Source organism: Phocoena phocoena, chromosome 4 (assembly GCF_963924675.1).
Source record: "Phocoena phocoena chromosome 4, mPhoPho1.1, whole genome shotgun sequence".
Classification (NCBI taxonomy): Eukaryota; Metazoa; Chordata; class Mammalia; order Artiodactyla; family Phocoenidae; genus Phocoena; species Phocoena phocoena.
Window position 1 is genome coordinate 18985779 of NC_089222.1, and position 14491 is coordinate 19000269.

At 43.1% G+C, this 14491-nt stretch overlaps 1 protein-coding gene across 1 annotated transcript in view; it reads right to left on the minus strand.

Annotated features, from left to right (window-relative positions):
• Window positions 1–1467, minus strand: part of MSL2 (MSL complex subunit 2) — a 32399-nt gene extending 30932 nt beyond the window's left edge. Inside the window, exon 1 of the mRNA XM_065876948.1 lies at window positions 1326–1467. Coding sequence (XP_065733020.1) covers window positions 1326–1467 — 142 coding nt within the window. The remainder of the gene's footprint in view (window positions 1–1325) is intronic.
• Between the last annotated feature and the right edge of the window lie 13024 nt (window positions 1468–14491).

Sequence of the window (14491 nt, forward strand, 5' to 3'; positions counted from 1 at the left end):
CAAATTCTTATACTATATTTGTAAAATGTAAGCGGAAAAGAAACTTTGAATCTAGCCCAAAGCTCTCATTTTACATGTTAAGAAACTGAGGCCCAGGGCAATTAAGTGATTTACCAGGGCAACTGCTTCTCTATAAAGGTGTTAAGTGTCAGTTACCAGTCAGTGTAGCACTTAATCGCTTGTAAGAGTTACTTAAATGTTTATGAGATTAAGAGCACGACGTGCAAAAAAAACACTCTTCACCTCTTCTGTACCCCTCAGGGCTTTGCCCCAGAGCTATACGGAAAATGCTGAATGAATCTCAAATGAATACCATTTCTCCCTTCAGCCACTACAGTCGCAAAATTTCTCTTAAGATAAAGCTGAAATGCCTGAATTTCTCAAATTCTGACTAAACAAGTAAGTGGATCAACAAAACCTCAAAAGTTTTGGCGAAGTAAGAATATGAAGTGGAGTATTACTGTTTTGGTTTTGCCAGTTACCCTTTCCTTTATGTTAACGTTTTCAGTCTAAGTTTTTTCAAAAATAAATTATTATTATACGCATACAATTAATAACTGAGATAATAATCACAAATTATTATCACTTTTGAGACACGGATTTATTAGACAATTTAGCATATCTTCATCTCTCAAAAATAACTTGAAAATATCCTGCCCAGCACAAAGTAATACCTCTTGAACAAAAACACCCAAAATAACCCTCTACCAGGCCACAATATAGTAAAACCAACCAAAAAACGTAATCCTGTAAAAAATCCCACCAGCTAAAATGCACTGAACCATCAGTCTGCCCTGGCTCACTGTTTATCGTCAAATTGTCAAAGCATTAGAACAACCCGGGGGGGAAAAGTTCTGCAGCGACTTCACCGGCTATACCACCACCCACACACAACACGTTTGGGGAAATGCAAACACGCCACATGTAGGTGTTTTAACCAGGTTTAACCACGTTTAAACAAGGTAGGTATTAAGTCAGCTTTGGTATCAAAAGCTTTAAAAAAAAAAAAAAGAGAGAGAGAGGGACAACAACACAGATGCATATTTCACCTCTTTAAAAAAAAAAAAAACACCAGAAATGACCCAAGGCGAATTTAACAGTTTTGAACATTGAGGCCGCTGTACAGAGCGGTTTGGAAGGGTTCTGTCTTTCTGAAATGCCGGAAAAAAGTCCTCTGCCGAGTTTCAAAACTAAAGACCGCAAACTACCGCACAAATAATAAAAGTTTAATACAAACTACCCCGCCGTCAAACCGTTTCTGCTACCATCGCCCTGAGTTTTTTTTAAAACAAGCACTGAAAGGGGAACAATAAAAAGCGTCTCACCGCAAACGCAGCACGAGAGGGACTGTCGGAAGTAAGGCAAGAGCCTGTTAATCTCTGTAAACGCCTTGGGGTCTCCGGGGTCGTAGTTGAGCACTAGGCGGCTCGCGGAAATGTAGAGAGCAGTAGCATTCACGGGGTTCATTGCAGACACTTCGACACTGTTGGCTCTCGGTTGAAGAGAAATTCCGGATCCAACTTTGTAAGCAGCCAGGGAACAATGGCGAATTTGCAACAATTCGGAGGAAATCGAGGGAGAACCACTGGCCAAAGTTGTAACCAAAATCCGTACAAGTTTGTAGAGCCGTAGCAGTCCTCCCACACATGGGGCCTTGGCGCCCCTCCTCCGTCCCTGAGATTTGCAGACCAAGGGGAAAAAAAAAAAGAGAGAAACCAGCGTTCGAGTTTGTCCCGAGCGGCCGCGGGGCGCAGAACGCGGCGGCTTCGGCGCTCAGTCTAGCCCCGCGGCTCCGCGGGCGGCCTGCGCTCGAGCTGCATCTCGGGACGCGAAGGCACCTCCTGTGGTCGAACTGGGCGGTCGCGAGAGCAGGCCCCGGCCCGGTCCAGGGGCGGGCACGCTTCTCACGGGCTGCAGGGCCCTTACTCCATCACAGCGCCCGGCGCGGAGGCAGCAGCGACGGCAAGGACTGCGGTGAGGTCGTCGGATTCGTCGATCTAGTGCACCGAGCCGCGGCGGCGGCGAACGTGGCTGCTGCGGCTGGCGGAGGCCGCCGCCGCTCTCTCCATATCGGACACGCCTGGCTCTCCGCCCCGGCGATTACAGCCCGGCAGTTCCCTGAGGTGGCGAAGCGGACAGGAGAGGCCCCCGCCCGAGAGGGGAGGGCCGGGGAGGAAGTGCGCGGGCCGGCGGCGGCGGCGGCGGCGGGAGAGGGCGGGGAGCAGGCCCGGCCGGGCCGCGGCGGCGGCCCTAGCTCCTCAGTCGCTTACTCGGAGGTCACCAGGCGCAAGCGCCGCCCCCTCACTGCCCGGCCATCTTCTCCGCGCGGCACACACGGACGCCTCCTCCGCCAAGCACCACGGTCGCCGCCGCCCACGGCGCCCACCCGGCCGCGGCAGAGGCTGAGGCGAGCGCTCACACCGCCAGGCCCCGCCGCCGCCCAGCGCACACAGCAAGGCCCCGCCGCAGGCCCCTCCCCCCGTGCCTCGCCGCCCTCACCCCGACTCCACGCGCCACTCTAGCTCGGTAGGGCCCGGGCTGCTGCGGCCTTAATGTATCCCACGGGCTGTGCGGCGCCTCAGACCCTGCCGGCGACGACGACCGTTACCCCAACGGGCAAAGCCACTGTCATCCCCGAGACTCCCCCGCCGCCGTCGTCGCTAGCGCTCGCACGCATGCGCAGACCACACTCTCACCCCTCCCCCCCGCCCTTTGCTTTCCCTTCGCTTCCCTTTTCCCCTGCTTCTCCTCTAAGAGCCCCCTCCACGCCCTCCCAGAGCTACCGGCTCGCTCTGCGCATGCGCATTCCACTACCCAGCTCCACCGCCTTTCACCCTTACGCGTGCGCTTTGACCGCCCACCCAGAAAACCGGATAAACACATCAGCCCGCTCACGCCAGCCCCTCCCCACTGCCAACCCACCCTGAGCTCATTGCGCATGCCTGGCTCTCCACTTACGGCTCTCTGTACAGAGCATGCTCCCGGCGAGCCGCCTGCTCTTTCCGCCCCTCCCCCATGCGCTCTCAAATTCCCTCTTAGGCGTGTAGGTTGTGGTGAAACATTCGTTAGTTGACCCATCTTTCCCCAGTGTGAGCTGTAGGCTTCTCGCACTACACTGCTTCTTCGGTGTCCGCCAACGCGGAGGCCCTGCTGGGTCGCGCCATGTGGCTCTCTGCGCTGGCGCAACGCGGCCTTTCCTCGCCCTGGCTGACCGCGAAGTGAGGAGGAAGCCCCGCACCGCCCGAAGCCCCGCCCTCGCGGCCTTTCTCCTGGAACCGCGCTTCCCGGCCGCGGAAAGGGCGCTGTCGCCCCGACACTCGCCCAGCCCAGAAGGGAGGCGACGAGCGACGTGGCTGTACGCCCAGCGGGCGTTCGAGCTTCAGGGTCTTGGTTGGGGCCGCGGCCCGCGTCGACGGCAGCCTGAGGTCTCTGAGGCCCGGGCAGGACGTCTGAAGCGGCGGTGCCCGGACCCACCTGCCTCTCCCGCCTGCCCGAGCGGGCTCTACCTGCGGCCTCTGGTCCTTGGAGTCCGACTGACGCGGGCAGCCCGGCTTTCCAGGGGCACCGGCCGGGACTGCACAGAGCTCTCCACGAGAACAGAGTGCAATTTAAAAACAAAACGAACCTCTATTTTAGCTCCTTTAACAGACCTAGCCCCTCTGTGTGAACAGATCTCTTAAAGAACCCATGGTCCTGCTTTAGAACCCAAATCCTTGAAAGTATTATCTTTTTTTTAAACAAGTTTTGGCCTTGTGTTTTTGCAGGAGACCAAGGACACTGAGATATAAATAAACAAAGCCTAAATTAACGTCTGATTCCCCTCCCCTCCAGAAGGACAAAACCTTCTTTAAAAATAGAAACAGCGTTGGAATCATTATCTCTGGGTACACCAGAGCTCTTCAGCGTAATTTTTTGCCCATAGTAAATGCTCTACACATGTTTGCAAAGTAAGATTTATGACGTATGTAAATCTTTAGCAGCACAAATACCTGTTAGTTTTAGAGGCTTGCCACTTAGAGTAGAAATGGAGAGTTAAGATAAGGGAACCCATGTAACCTCTGATATATAATTTTTATTACCATTTGAGAATAGGTTTATTTTCTTTACAAGTCCTAGCATATTATCAGTATATAAGTATTAAGCAAAAATAATTATTTTCCTAGTTTTGTAAAACGAGCAAAGCTGTGCAAAATATATTTGGTCGTCATTTATCTAGAAAATGACAGTCTATAAAATTCACTCTTTTTTAAAAGCCTCATCATTTTTTTTAATAAGAGATCTTAGTTCTAAGTTCACTTTCAGATAAAACTGTTATAATATACAGTTCTATTTCTATTCCAGACTCTTAAGTTCTACAACACACAGGTTGTTCTTCCCCAGAGGACCAACACAGAGAGTAAAATAATCAGCACTGTTTCCATTCAGACAGTATAAATTAGCAGTCACCCTAGGCAAGTGATTACTTGCAGGCCCTTAACCTTGCTGATTTTCTCATAAACTAATTTTTTAAAATCTCTTGAGATGTGCACATCAAATTAAGATTAATTCTATTGATGGTTTGTGTGTGAAAGAGAGACAGAGAGAGAGGAGACAGTTCTTTTATAGCTTCTGAAATTGGTTGCAACTGGTGATAGACTGTGGCACTTAGAGGCAAAGCCTCTCCACACTGAAGTATACTCACTTGAGGTTTGCCTAAAAAGAAAACAAAAGAAGGGTTTATATAAAAAAAGTGCTTGGATCAAATAGGAGAAATCATACATAACTCAAATTCCTTAAACTATCAACCTAGGGTAATTTTTTTCATATTTTGTGTTTAATTATTATTCAGCAGTAAAAGTGTTAAAGTTGCCAGATCTAACAATAATATGAAATGCCAGTTTAAAAAATTTTTTTAACTTTTTATTTTAGAATAGGTTTGAAATTACAGAATTATTGCACAGATAGTACAGACAGTTCTCGTCACCCAATTTCCCCTATTACTAACATCTTACCTTAGTATGGTACATTTGTCACAATTAATGAACCAATAGGAATACATTATTATTAACTAAAATCCATATTTTATTCATATTTGTTCAGTTGTTCCCTAATGTCCTTTTCCTGATCCAGGATCCCATCCAGGATAGCACATCACATTTAGTCATGGCTCCTTAGGCTCCTCTTGGCACTCAGTTAAATTTTCATTTCAGAGAAACAACAAATACTTGTTTCCTTCTTACTATCGTCTTTCCTACCCATTTTGAATTAAAGCTTCCCTTTCTGTCTTCCAAGATTTCCATGTGCTTACCTCTATCATTGCACTTACCACACTAAGTGACAGTTGTTGGTTTAGCCCTGTCTTCTCCCTATTATACTATAACTGTTGAAGAGCAGTTTTCTGCTCTTCTCCCTCTTTGCTTTTTATCGTCATTGCCTAGCACAGGGTTTGACATATAACAGGTACTCGGTAATTGTTAAAATAATGACAGGGACTTCCCTGGCAGTCCAGTGGTTAAGACTCTGCGCTTCCAATGCAGGGGGCACGGGTTCGATCCCTGGTCAGGGAACTAAGATCCCACATGCCACAGCGTGGCCAAAAGATTTAAAAAGTAGTAAAAATTTAAAAAAATAAAGTAATGGTGAATTACTAGAAACGCAATAATGTAAGTAAACACCCCAGTACAGTGTGTGGTGAATAATAGGCATGGACACATGTTGGCTTCTCCTTGGGGAAAGACATAAAATGTCTTACAAATTTAAAGACGGTTCTTACATCAGCTAGATCAATGTCAATTCTAAGATCCTTAATAAAACAAGAAGTGTGGATTGATTTGAAACACTCAGAATAATCAACCAACAAGTATTTATTGATTGTACTCTAGCACTTTGGGGATAATAAAATAAATGCAGAAGTAGTTGTAGTTATACTTTCAAAGAACAAAGATCAGGCTGGCAGCAACTCAAAGGGATTTTCTGAGGGGTTAAGCCCTTTACAAAATTGTGAAATAGTTGTTTGCCTTCTTTTCTCTTCCTCTTTCACCCTCCTTCCTCTGCCCCCTCCTTCTTCTTTCTACACAAAAATCTACCTAGAAATAATGTTCCCTCTTCCCAGGTTGCATTCTCCCTCACTACCTAGGGTCTCCACTCCAGTGCCTTTGCCATTATAACCATCTGTTGTCTGTGTCCCCACCAACCCAAATTTATATGTAGAAATCTTTTTTTTTTTTTTGTCCGCGTCCCTTGGCATACGGGATCTTAGTTCCCTGACCAGGGATTGAACCCCTGCAGTGGAAGTACAGTCTTAACCACTGGACCGCCAGGGAAGTCCCTATATGTATATAGAAATCTTAACCTCCAATATGATAGTATTACAAGGTGGGGCTTTGGGAGATAATTAGGTCATGTGGGTAGAACCCTTAAGAATGGGATTAGTGCCCTTATAAAAAGGACCCCAAGAGAGCTCTCACTCTCTCTGCCATCTAAGGATATAACAAGAAGTCAGCCATCTTCAACCCAAAAGAGGGCCCTCACCAGGTGATCATGCTGGCACCTTGACTCACACTTTCAGCATCCAGAATTGCAGAAATAAATATTTATTGTCTAAGCGGCTCAGTTTCAGTTTATGGTATTGTGTTATAGCTGCCCAGGATCACTAAGACATCATCCCTACCAAATTTTAACAAGTGCTTAATCTACTGTCATCTGGAAAGAAATCAATCCAATTAACCTCAATTTATGGAGAGTGATAATAGCTTAATCTAACTTCCAGCAAATCTTTGAAGACTGGCCAGAGCAAATACCTCTTTATGGGGAACAGCAAACCAGATGAACTTAAACGAGGACCTAATCCAAACCAATCCTGTTCTTTCCGACCTCCTCCTCAAAAGGTGCCCCTCAAAAGAAACATATCCCTTTGCCTATCAATTCCTGTTGATATTTTTTCAATGAATTCTTTTCTAAATCCATACATATATCCATTCATTTCATCCAAAACATTTATTTAGCAAGTCTAGCGTCTATTTATTTTATATCTCAAATATTAAAATTGCCTTCGGCTTTTTCACCCCTAACTCCAGCCTAGATAAAGCAGCTGCTTTGTTGGTCATCCGCCTAGCAGAGTGCCAGACACATACTAAGGTACCTACTAAATGCTACTGTTTTTATTCCTTAAGACACTTTCAACACTATTCAAATGCCTATTAAATTTGTCCATTCATTTATGCAACCAACATTTATTGCCAGTTATATGCCAGGCATTCAGAATACAAAAATGAATAATTCAACAGTTTCCAGCCCTCAAAGAGTTCACAGTCTAGTTGCAGTGGCAGCTATGTAAAGAGCTAATTTATAATTCAGAGTGGTAAGGATTTAGGGATGCACTTGATGCAAATCTAAAGTATCTTAGTAGATATTTCTGTTACACTATGGGTTAAACAAGCTTGTGTAGATTTTCCTGGGAAAATAACTGCAATTATTCACAGCATTGTTTCTAAGAGAAAATGTGTTCTGCATTCCAAACAGTCAATTTAAAACTGAATTTTTGGAATACAGCCTGTTTGTCCCTGGGGGCTGTCTATGTGGCCATTATCTAAGATCCCTATTTGTCTTAGGACAATTTGTATCTCTTTACAATTCCCACCTGTTCCATATGGCCTATGGTACTACCTGAAGGTTGCTAGTCTCAGGGCCACCAACTTACTCTACAGGGTTCAGCACTACATGACTGAGACAGTTCTCTGCTCAAGCAAGTTGAGTCAAGAAGGTAGGACTAAAGGAGTCTCAGTCCTAAATTTGACTGTTCAAAATTTTTACTATTAGGGAAGGTAGTGAGAAAAGTTCATCAAGAGAGTGATGAGAGTTTGGAAACACTGCTATGTGAAATGAGAGCAGGAACTGCTTAGGGACAGAAAAAGGGATTGCAAAAATGGTTTCCAAAAGGGTATACCTCTTGGATAAAATAGGATCTGTAAAGATATCTTAGTAGACACTCCTGGACAATAAAGGCTTAAAAAATGGTCTTTGAACCACGAAAGACCCCAATGAGCCAAAGAACTCTTGAGGAAGAAGAACAAAGCAGGAGGCATCACACTTCCTGATTTCGAGCTGTACTATAAAGCTATAGTCATCAAAACAGTATGGCACTGGCATAAAAACAGACAAATAGACGAATGGAACAGAATTGAGAGCCAAGAAATAAACCTAGGCATATATGGTCAACTAATATTTGACAAGGGAGCCAAGAATACTCAGTAGAGAAAAGACAAGTCTCTTCAACAAGTGGCGCTGAGATAACTGGATATTCACATGTGAAAGAATGAAATTGAACCCATATCTTACAACACTTAACAAAAATTAACTCAAAATGGGGCTTCCCTGGTGGCGCAGTGGTTGAGAGTCTGCCTGCTAATGCAGGGGACACGGGTTCGAGTCCTGGTCTGGGAAGATCCCACATGCCGCAGAGCAACTGAACCCGTGAGCCACAGCTACTGAGCCTGCGCGTCTGGAGCCTGTGCTCCGTAACAAGAGAGGCCACGATAGTGAGACACCTGCGTACCGCGATGAAGAGTGGCCCCCACTTGCCACAACTAGAGAAGGCCCTTGCACAGAAACGAAGACCCAACACAGCAAAAATAAATAAATTAATAAACTCCTACTCCCAACATCTAAAAAAATAAAATAAAAGTAAAATCCTCACTGGAAGTAAACCTTTAAAACAAAAATTAACTCAAAATGGATTAAAGACTTAAATGTAAGACCAGAACTCATGAAGCTCCTAGAAGAAAACATAGGAATAAAGCTCCTTGACATGAGTCTTAGCAATGATTTTTTTGGATGTGACATTTAAGTCACATGCAACAAAATCAAAAATAAACAAGTGGGAGGACTTCCTTGGTGATCCAGTGGTTAAGAATCCACCCTCCAATGCAGGAGACGCAGGTTCGATCCCTGGTCAGGGAACTAAGATCCCACATGCCACAGGGCAACTAAGCCCATGGGCCACAGCTACAGAGACCATGCCCTCTGGAGCCCATGTGCTCTGGAGCCCACGTGCCACAACTAGAGAGAAGCCCACATGCTGCAACAAAGAGCCTGCGTGCCGCAATGAAAGATCCCGCCTAACACAACTAAGACCCGACTAAGCCAAAAATAAATAAATAAATAAATATTAAAAATAATAAAAATAAATAAACAAGTGGGACTATACCAAACTAAAAAGCTCTGCACAGAAGAAAAAACCATCATAAAGTGAAAAGACAACCTGTGGAATGGGAAAAAGTATTTGCAAACCATATATCTGATAAGGGGTTAATATCCAAAATATAAAAAGAACTCATATAGCACAATAGAAAAAAATCCAATATAAAAATGGTCAAAGGACCTGAATAGATATTTCTCCAAAGAAGATATACAGAAAGCCAAGAGGTACATGAAAAGATGCTCAACATCACTAGTCAGAGAAATGCAAATTGAAAACACAATGAGATATCACCTCACATCTGTTAGAATGGCCATCAACAAAAAGATGAGAGATAACAAATGCTGGTGTGGATGTGGGGAAAAAAGGAAACCCTGATGCACTGTTGGTAGAATTCTAAATTTGTACAGCCACTGTGGAAAACAATATGGAGGATCCTAAAAAAGTTAAAATTAGAACTACCATATGATCCAGCAATCCCACTTCTGGGAATATATCCAAAGGAAATGAAAACACTAACTCAAAAAGATAACCGCACCCACATGTTCACTGCAGCTTTAATTACAATAGCCAAGACGTGGAAACAACCTAAGTGTCCATCCATGGATAAATGGATAAAGAAGTTGTGGCATATGTATACAATGCAATATTATTCAGCCATTAAAAAAAAAACAAGGAAATCCTACCATTTGTGACAACATGGTTAAACCCTGAAGGCATTATGCTAAGTGAAATAAGTCAGAGAGAGACAAATACTATATGATCTCATTTATATGTGGAATTTCTGAAAATAAAAACAAACTCATAGAAAAAGAGATCAGACTTGTGGTACTAGAGGCGATGGGAGATGGAGGGAAGTATTGGAGAAAGGTGGTCAAAAGGAACAAACTTTCAGGGCTTCCCTGGTGGCGCAGTGGTTGAGAGTCCGCCTGCCAATGCAGCGGACACGGGTTCGTGCCCCGGTCCGGGAAGATCCCACATGCCACGGAGTGGCTGGGCCCATGAGCCATGGCCGCTGAGCCTGCGCATCCGGAGCCTGTGCTCCGCAATGGGAGAGGCCACAGCAGTGAGATGCCTGCATACAGCCAAAAAAAGAAAAAAGAAAAAAAATGTACAAACTTTCAGATATAAGATAAATAAGTACTAGGAATGTAATGTACAACATGATGACTATAACGCTGATATATGATAAACAGGAAAGTTACTAAGAGAGTAAACCCCAAGATTTTTCATCACAGGAAGAAAATATTTTCCTTTTTTCTTTTCGTTATTTTCTTCTTATTGTATCCATATGAGAAGATGAATGATAGCTGAACCTATTGTAATCATTTTGTAATATATGTATATCAAACCATCATGCTGTATGCTTTAAACTTATACAGTCATATGGGTCAATTATTTCTCTATAAAACTGGAAAAGCATGGTATTTGCAACTCAGAGACAGACTACAAGCTAAGAATGAAGATTTCTAACCTGATATATATATATATATATATTTGCTGTACACCTGAAACTAACACAACGTTGTAAATTAACTATATTTCAACTTTAAAAAATGGTTTAAAAAAATATTTCTAGCCTGAACTTGAACAACCTAGACTTTGTGGACCATGTTGTCCTTCTTGTTATTCCTGAGCTTTGGGAGGTAGCATGGAGTAGTGGAATTAGTGTGAACAAATCTTTATTCCAATACTTACTATGTAGATTTGGGGAAAATATTCAAGCTTTCTGAGCCTTAGTTTTCTCAACTGTAGAATGGGGATAAAAATACTTTCCTTAAAGGGTTACCATGGAGAGTCATATATTCATCAAATGTGTTTCTAACACAGGCACTATAGGTACACAGGTGAAAAAAACAGTCTCAAGGAGTTCCAGTCTACCAGCTAAGACAGAAATGAACATACAGTTATAACACAATGAGACAAGTATTTCAATATGGTGCTGTAAAAACATGAGAAGGGACACCTAACCAGACATCAAAGCTCAGGAAAATATAGAGGAAGTGATATATAAAATGTGACCTGAAGGACAAGTAGGAGAAGCAGGGGAAGGGCAGGAAGAGTCTCTAGGCAGAAGGAAGAGAATGTAGTAAGGCCTAGAGGAAGAAGCTTGCCTATTTGGGAAATTTCATGTAGTTGAGTAGGGCTAAAACATATATATTATAAGAGGAAAAGTTATGAGATATGAAGGATTTTATGGACATTATAAGAGTCATCCTAAGAGTAATGGGACATCATAGAAAATAGATTTTGGATGCAGGTGCAAGATTAGAAGCTGAGAGACCAATTAAGAAGCCACTGCAGTATTTCACCAAAAGATGACCTTGCCCAGGGGTCGTCAATTACAGTCTGAAGGCCAAAGGCCTATTTTTGTATGGCCTACAAGTTAAGAATTTTTTTACTCTTTTAAATTTTTTAAAATAATACTAATATTTTACTACACATGAAATTTATATGAAATTCAAATTTCAGTGTCCATAAATACAGTCTTGTTGGAACACAGCCACACTCAATCATTTATGAATTGTCTAGAGTATCTTTTGCACTGCTACAGGAGATTTGAGTAGTTGTGACCTGCAAAGCCTGAAATATTTACTAGCTGGCCTCTTTTTTTGGGGGGAGGGGGGCTGCACTGGGTCTTAATTGCGGCATACAGGATCTTTTAGTTGCAGCATGCGGACTTAGTTGCGGCATGTGAACTCTTAGTTGCAGCATGCACGTGGGATCTAGTTTCCCGACCAGGGATTGAACCCGGGCCCCCTGCATTGGGAGCACGGAGTCTTACCCACTGGGCCACAAGGGAAGTTCCTAGCTGGCCTCTTACTTTAAAAATTTACTGACCCTTGATCTTGGGCATTAAGCTAAGGTGGTGTCAGTGAGGGATGAGAGATATTAGGAGACTGAATCAATAGGAGATGGTGAATGGTGGAATGTGAGAATGAGAAACAGTCACAGGTGATGTCCAAGTTCTCTTATTTTGCCAACCATAATAACAAACACTTACATGGCCTTACCATGTGCCGGGCACTGATCTAAGTCGTTTAAGTATATTAACTCATTAATCTGTTCAACAACCCTATGAAGTATTATTTTTATCATCCCCATTTCACATATGAGGAAGCTGAGGCACAGAGGTCCAGTAATTTGTTCAAGGTCACACAGTTAATGTGAGGTGAGAATTGAATCCAGGCTGTCTGGTTCCCCAGTCTCTACTCTTAAGATTATTCTATAATTTCAGAATAGGGAACTCAGCAGGAAAAATGGGTTTGGAGGGAAATGATGAACGCAGGTTTTAGACATATGCAGTATAAAGTAGCTGTGGAACTTCCAAATTAAATGTCCTATAGGCAGTTGGATAAATGAATCTGGTGCTCTGGGTGTAGGAGGGAAGGATCTGGGTTGTAGATATAGACTTGGGAGTCAGATGGCAAGAGCAATCATGGGAGAGATAGAGATTACCCAGGGGAAATAAGAAGAGAAAAGGGCTAAGAATGAAACCCTGAGGACCACCAATATTTAAACAAAGAGTAGAGAAGAGCATCCCACAAAAAAACACTGAGAAGGAGTAGTTATAGAGATAAGCAGCAAACTGGAGAGATTTTTCATCTTGAGTCAGGTGGTGTATGTAAGTACTAGCATAACAACCAGCATACAGTAGGCATCACAAATGGTAGCTCCTGTTACTATTGAAGTCTTATTTGAAAGTACTAGCTCTTTCTTAGCCACAGTATGGGGCTGTTCCAAACCTTTTCCACATTCTCACGTCTTTGAACTCCCATCCTCCCTTGCCTTCCAATTCTTAGCAGCGGACCTTACGTCTACTTTAAGGAGAAAATCAAGATCTCCTTCTTCTCTACATCAAAATATTCCATAATTCCCCATCATTCATTCTTCCCTTCTCTTTCTGGCTTCCTCCAGGACTTTGCTCCATGGTTTTTCCAAGTTTTACTTCTTCAGCCCTCCATCCATCATTGCTATATTTCTCAGTTCTATCTAGCTATGCCATATGCTTCTTTCAGACCATCTTTCAGACCTCATCTTCTCTCTCTTCCTTTAATCTGTCAAACTTTTGGTAGAATTCAAGCTTATTTCAATTTTTTCATTAGCCATTAATTTTTTCATCTCTTGAAATCAGATTTATGCCCCCACCATTCTAATGAAGCTATATTCACAGAGGGCCCCTACTGTTTGACTTATTTATTGTCCAATCACTACTTTCAACAATGCTATATTAAATTGTCCTTTCTTGTTCTTGTATTGCATCTTAAGTAGAGCCCGTAACTTTCTGGTTAATAAAGTCCAGTCTAGTTTAAAACTTTGAATCAAGAGTAGGTTTGACTGAAATCACAGAAAACCTAAAATAACTATGGTTAAACAACATAGAAATTTATTTCTTTCATGTTTAAAAACAGGCCAGAGGTAGGCCACGCACAGTTGACATGGTAGTTCCACTGTCATCCGAGACTCAGGCTCTGTCATTATACCCTACCATGCAAATACATCTACCTTCAAGGTTATCTTATAGTCCAAGATGGCTACTGAAGCTTCAGCATTTCAGAAAACAGTAAGGAGGAAGGGAAAACAAAAGGGCCCACTTCCCAGCTGAATCAGAGCCTTTTAAGCAGTCTCCAATTTTAAGCAGCCTGCATAACATTTCTCTTATGTTTCTTTGGCCATAACTTAGTCACTTTGCCATGCCCAGTTGGAAGGGAGTCTGGAAATAGCCTTTTAGTAGGTGCATGAACTTGCCAAGTAAAATGGAAGTTCTACTATCAGGGAAGAAGGAGAGAATAGACTTTGGATGGCAACTAGCAGTTTCTGCCACAAACTATAATCTCAAAATGTTTTAAAATCTTATCTCTTCCTCTCCCTTCACTCTTCAAGATCTAGCTCCTCTTGGTGTGTAGGTACAAATAGGAGAGAAAGAATGACAGGGCAGTAGCACCCTTAAACCCAGACTAGCAAGGGCAACTCTGGGGAAACCTCTCCTCCTGTCAGGTAGAGGGGTCCACAGAGCCAAGGAGATTTGCCCAAGAGTCTAAGAAATGGCCAAGGGACAGCAGTTGGTAATAGAGATTTGATGTTTGGATTGAGGTGAGCATGTTAGGAACCTTGAAGAATGAGGAAAATCCAAGGTAAAAAGAGAAGGGAGGTGGGCCAGGAGCCATATTTGGGAGACCAACTGTACCTGTGCTGCCACATTCTGGTGTGAAATGCCAAGGACTTCAAAACTTCTAAATTGTAACCTGGCCTTCCATGCTGTTTTGAAAATATATTTTTCAAAGTAGGAAAATGAAACATATTTTATTTAAAAGT